The sequence below is a fragment of the Papilio polytes genome, unplaced genomic scaffold (genome assembly GCF_000836215.1).
Source record: "Papilio polytes unplaced genomic scaffold, Ppol_1.0 DF823510.1, whole genome shotgun sequence".
In the NCBI taxonomy this organism is placed as follows: Eukaryota; Metazoa; Arthropoda; class Insecta; order Lepidoptera; family Papilionidae; genus Papilio; species Papilio polytes.
The window spans coordinates 79,078-85,711 of record NW_013525694.1 but is presented as its reverse complement, the minus strand read 5'-3'; the positions used below and the strand labels follow the sequence as shown (position 1 = coordinate 85,711).

The 6,634-nt window shown below is 36.5% G+C and overlaps 1 protein-coding gene across 1 annotated transcript; it reads left to right on the top strand.

The window, feature by feature from the left end:
• Positions 1-4,146: 4,146 nt before the first annotated feature.
• LOC106104523 (collagenase-like) lies at positions 4,147-6,283 on the top strand. The gene is made up of 6 exons (XM_013284600.1): positions 4,147-4,386; positions 4,631-4,898; positions 5,159-5,248; positions 5,644-5,901; positions 5,949-6,043; positions 6,142-6,283. Exons 1-6 carry the CDS (start codon positions 4,186-4,188, stop codon positions 6,241-6,243), a joined length of 1,014 nt encoding a protein of 337 aa, XP_013140054.1. The 5' UTR covers positions 4,147-4,185; the 3' UTR covers positions 6,244-6,283.
• Positions 6,284-6,634: the final 351 nt, after the last annotated feature.

The window sequence follows — 6,634 nt, the reverse complement described above, 5'->3', positions numbered from 1 at the left end:
GTGAGTAAGATATATTTTAGTATTATAACTTAATTTTACGAGGACGAAGTCGTGAGCAACAGCTAGCTTTTTTATTTTCTTACTAGCTTTCGTGCGCAACTCTATCCGTGTGGAAAAAGCAAAAGTAACGAGCCTATGTGTTCTTCCAGACTGCTACACGATTATGTCCAATTTCCAAACTTTGGCATTTATAACATTAGTAAGATACGTAAGACATTATTACAACTATTCGTTGTGGATCGTTTGTAATAATGTCTCACGAAAGTTTAAATAATTTAATTATTACTAATTTGTTATATGAGCGATATTAATAACATGATATTACTATTTTTTTTTATAACATAAAGTGGCAAACGAGCAAGCGGCTACCTGAATCCACCCAAATGGCGAAGCGACCGCTGCCCATAGACATCCGCAATTGCAGATGCGTTGCCTACCCTTATACGACGGAGGAGGAGACGTACGTAAAGAGGATACTTTCCCTTCCTATGCATCTCCTCCACCGTCAAATCCACTTCCCCTTCCCATCTTCTTATAAGAAAAGGGTGGTAAAGAGAAAGGGACTTAAATTAGGCCTCCGGCACCACATTCATCAGACGAAACACGGAATTGTTTCCATTTCACGCCTGTCTTCTGTGTGGTCGTGGTATTACACCGGGCGTGCCGACCCATTCGTGCTAAGATGTTAAAGCGGGCACTACCACGGTAGAATTTACTAGCACAAGATCTATGGTGTCTTAAATAAGAGGTTAGTTACAGACGTGAGTTATGTTGGTATTGTTTTTTATACAAACAGAAAATAAATTAATAACATTGTTCGTTTAATTGATTATTTTTATTACCCTAAATTAACCCTAACCATGACTTTTCTTGCTTTTATCATATTCCTTTTCAATAGAACCTTTACACAATATTGTCTTTGTCACGATTGAATAATTAGAATAATTGATTTATTTTCTTGAAATCGCCTTAAGAAATCTTTTATGGTATGTTTTGATATGTTTCTTTTAACGTAATTTTTTCATACAGTTAAAAGCACAGTCATCATTAACATGCCCTTATCCCTAATGGAGGGTCTGCACAGTAAGTGCTCTTCCATACATCTCTATTAGCCGTCTTATCTGAATCTACTCCATTTTTAAGCATATCCTCTTTCACACAATCCATCCATACTTTCTTCGGTCTTCCTCTTCCTGTAGCCATCCACATTCATGCTTAACACTTTCTGGTTTATGTCCCTGTCGTCTCGTCGCATAACATGTCTATAGTTACAAGTACAGTAAAAGTACTTTAAATTAAGAGACTTTTGGACTTTGACAGTTAAGAAAAAAGTGCTTTTAGAAATCTATTTTTTATTCCATTCATGAAGCACCTTCTGTTGCTATTAATAATTTTACTACCCACTCGTAAACTTGAAGCCAATTTCGGTTAACCTTTTTTTATGTTAAATATGTCGCAGGATTTGAGCTATTTTTGTTGTTGCTGGGAATTTTTAAAAAAATAAGGGTTGACGACCCAACGCTAACTTAAAAGTTTAGACAGGTTAAATTACTGAAATAGTTTATATGCATTTTTTTATATTTTTCATCGGTTGAATGAATAGGAGATCGTTGTCCTTTTAGTTTTTTTCTCTTTTTTCATGCTTAAATGGTGTTGATAGTTTGAAATTCAAATCCATAACCTATAATCGAGGTCTATCTCAATAAGAGGTTATTGGAGAGGGCAGTTTTACTTCGTTCCAATATGCTCGTTGAAGTAAAAGTTCATTATAACTATATTAATATTTCAAATCCTCAATACAGTAGCCAATTTATACATTCAGCGACAAAATGAAGAATACCATGTTTAAATACAGACCAACCAAAGTATCTGTCCATTTGTGGAGATCAGTGGTGGTATTAACTATATTTTTATCAATGATAATGTGGTTGAAGACGTATAAAATCAAAATAAAAGTAAGTACGTAAAAGTCCCAAGACTATCTTTTTTCATTTTGATATTATAATCGAAATAAGTTCGCAATTTTCTAGCTAAATGTACGCATGGTCTGGAAATTTAATATGTAAATAACGTGAAAATCATATGTAACACACAATTATTTTATAACAAATGTTTGTTATTGGCTGTGTACATAAGGTATAGAAAACCCTTTTGTAAGTTGTCACATTGTAAAAAGGGTCAATTCGGGAACGGCTGGACAAACATTTAAAAAAGCCCGGGGATACATTACAAAACACATTGTATGCCGGAATGTAGATAAAAAATAACGGATCGTAAAACACTGAAAAACGTTAGCAATGAAACATTTCGCATAGAGAAATATCTCAATAACATTTTTATGTTTAGATGTCGGAAAAATATTAGGAAAATGTGAATTAATCTGTACCGTCTGGCATTTTAGTAGACAATTATTTTTAAATCTAGAAAATCTACTACCTAAAGTAAACAACTGCTTTGTCGAAAATGTTTATACGACTGACAGGAGGAAAATTTGTCTTGCCAGAATCCTTGGGGGTAATATTTTATGCACAATTTATTTAAAACTGACAGTATACATAAACTCACAATCTCTTCAAAGAAAATTTATACGCGACTTTTATCATATAGGCGCCTGATGAAATTTTTCATGTACATCTAAATGAAAATGTGCAAACATCTATTCCGCCATGTGACGCACAGTTTATTTTCCGTATAATGCATCATTCAAAAGCAAATGTTTCTCTCATTATTCACGATATTTACATAATTCCTGTTCTTATCGCATTTGCATCAGCATTAAAACTGTAAGACGTAAAAAATATTGCGCACATCATTTTCAGAATCACGCTAATGTTCTAATAATTTTATATTAACACTAGCTGTTGCCCGCGACTTCATCCACGCAATATTAAGTTAAAAAACTAGTCTATAATATGCCCGTCATTGTCAGCTACTCTTCATTGAGAGTCCGATCGAAATTGGCCCAGTCGTTACAGCGATTACCCGGAAAAAACGCGGCTTGCGGACAGACAGACAGACAGACAGACAGACAACAAAATGTTTAAATGCGATTTTCGTTATCTGTAAAGCAAATACGTCATCTTCCCGACATCTGAAATTTTTCTTTTGGTATTACAAACAGACACTCAAATTCTAAAAATTCTGAAAATAGTAAATTTACTAAAACTTGTTACTTTACAACTAACTCATAAAACTTATAGAAAAATAATCCAATTTTATTTTAGATATTTCTATTTTTAATAGTAAATTATTTAAGCATTTCTTTACGCCACGAAATACGTAACACGTTATACCTATTTTACGAAGTGTCCATTGATATATTCCCGAACAGCATAAAGTTTGGATGGCACTGTATCATCAAAGTTGATTGACAGATTATATTGTTGCGGTAAATTGCTTTACCGCCTTTCATAATATTGATATTGACGACGATGTGTCCAAAAAATCGTTTGTCCAACACAATCCATCAAATGCGTCATTCAATCGCAACAAATTAATCTTATTAATAAACTAATATTTTTAATAGAACAAGGAAACAATGTTTTGGATATAGTATGAAACTGATATACTAAGAGCCTGCGCACACCTTTGACTAAACTGTCGCACGACTGTTTAGTCCCGCTTTGATTCCTATAAGCTTATATGGACGTGCGTACACTACTAGATTTATGTGTAACTAAACATTTAAATTACCGAGTCTGTTCCATTATGATTTCATGTATTATAATCTACCTTTCGATGGATGATGATGATGATGGATGGATTGCGTGAAAGGTGACATGATCAAGAAGGGAGTGATGACTGAGATGACGGATGATAGAATGCTTTGGAGGACGAAAACCCGGCGCGCCGACCCTACGGGAGTAGGATAAGGCAGGGGAGATGAAGATAACGTTCGACCGCGACGCCGTCCGAATTAAAAAAGTACTACCAGAGTATCCTCTACATCTATGCCAAATTTCGTCGAGATAAGTTTAGTAGTTTTGGATAATAGGGTTTAAATTCGTATTATCTTTAAATCAGATTTTATACTACTGTCATTGTTGTACAACATTTATTGGTATAGATATGATTTCCGTAAGACCCTTATCACATATATTAGTGTTGATGAATGAGATAGCATTTTAATCACTATATAAGAAGGAAATACTTAGTTTGGGAATTATACATCGATTCGATTTGACGATGAAGTTGGTCCTTGTTCTGTGTTGTCTGGGGCCGCTGGGGGCGCTGGCGGCGGTCTACGAGCCCCTGGAATTGAACTACCACGAGCGCGTGGGAATTCCGCTAGCCCAAGCCCTAAAACAAGCAGAACTCGCGGCCGATTTCGATGGCGGCAGGATAATTGGCGGATCATTTGCCGCCCTCGGCGCATACCCTTACAAGGTGAGATAAATAGAAACCACTTTTAGTATGTCAATTTTGCAAACAAGTTTTTTGTTAGCAAGTTTACCTGTCGCCCGAGAATCCGCACCTCGTAAAGTAATAATAATTAGTAGGCTATGGGTGTTCGAGTCTGTAATCTAGCTTTACAAAAAACTCCAAGTACACAATTACCACATATACAATTTTTTACAATCGGTAAGATTCGGTTCAGCAAGTATATATTTCTTTTTTATGTTTACTGTAGGCTGGACAGATAATGACGCTGACGAATGGGGGACAGTCGATCGGCGGCGGTACATTGATCAGTAACACACGGGTGCTGACCGCGGCGCATAACTTGATAAGCGGGGGGCAGTTGGTGCGCCACGTGACCGTCGTGTTAGGCTCCGTGCGCATCTTCTCCGGCGGCACCAGGATTACCTCCAACAGGATGGACATCCACGCCAATTATAACCCCAATAATATTAATAACGACATCGCCATCATTACTATCGACTGGGTCAACTACAGCAGTTAGTATATTTAAAACGGGCTCAAACCTTTGATTAAACAATCGCACCATTGTTGTGTGATTATCGATTGTTTCGCAGCCAATTTAACTGTTTAGTTGCATAACTAAATTTCAGTAGTGTGCGCAGCCATATAAGGTCATAGGAGTCAAAGCGCGACTAAACAGTTGTGCGATAATTAAGTCACAGGCGTGCGTACGCTTTTCTCAAACGTGCAGGTTTTCAAAAGTCTTTTTTCAGCCTGTGGGATATTTTAATTCCAGATACGATCCGCAACATCGGGTTGGCGTCTGGCAGTAACACATATGCCGGCGCATGGGCCTGGGCTATCGGCTTTGGAAAGACCAGCGACAGTAAGCTATACTGCACTGTAATTTTATTTTTATCTCTCCTAATTGAGTACAGAGTGAAACTCCGTGACGACTAAAAAGGCGAAATGTTTTACTTTGACCTAGAACAGAGTTGCGAATAATGGTTTGAATGTTAAAAGAAATGTTTGAAGAAAAGTTAGGAAACTTATTGTTCCTTGCGCTTGTTTTCGTGGAACGTAAATACGCTCTTGGAACATAAATTTGTGGTTTTACTATTTAAATTCGTGATTTTTTTAAATAAATTGAACAAAGATTAAGTTGAAAATAAACAATAAAACGTCTTTTCAAAATAGTTTATTGTGTAAGGAAGAAAGACTGATGTATACATCCTCATGTGTTTCCCTTAAGCATTCTAAGTTTTTTTGTGATGACTTCAGCGGAGCCGGCGAGTCCGGACCTGAAGCACGTGCGCGTGCAGGTGATAAGCAACGACGCGTGCCGGAGTGCCATCCCTGGCAACTTTGTGATTGCCTCGACCCTATGCATCAGCGGCACCACAGGGAACATCTGCACCGGTGACTCTGGCGGCCCGCTCGTTGCCGACAATCTTCTCGTTAGTTACTTTACTTCTATACATTATCCTATTAAAATAACTAACACTTTTGTATCAAAAGAAATTCACAAGAGAAGCGACAGTTAACCATAGACATCTGCATTTGCGTTCTTTACCTTTAATCAATAGAGAGGAGGAAAGAGGTTATTAATATGCGTCCCAACCATCAATCCCGCTTCTCCTTGGACGGTATAAAGGGGAAGAAGACTATAATGAAATCTCTTGTACGAAATACTTGTATATTGATAAAGTAACATCGAACTGTTAATTTTCCTATGTAAATTTTAACAAACTAAAAGATATTTGTTTTACGATGTTATAGATCGGTGTATCTTCATTCGGGTCGGGCTTGTGCGACGCGCGCCGACCTTCCGGCTTCGCTCGTGTCAGCTCATTCAATTCTTGGATCCGAGCGCGTTTGTAATGCCACAATCAGCCAAAATATATAACTATTTACTAAAAAACAATGTTTTTATTTATCTTACTAATCATAAAATTACGTGTAAAATTAACAAAATCCGTTTGGAACGGAAACTCATTAGTGTTATCTTATCCTGATATATTCTATATTTCTGTATCTTAATGAAGATATATTAATAATTAAATCGTTTAGAAAAACCCGTTTTGATATTTTGTCATAATTTCATAGGATTTAGATAAATAATCTGACTGGCAACAATTTAGCTACTATTTCAGGTGTCCTAGTATTTCCGGCTTTAGGTATTTCTGGCTCTTGACTAATTAAGGATTATTTTCTACTCAAGACCAGATTTCATACAACTAAATACTCATATAAATGCATACATGTAAATACC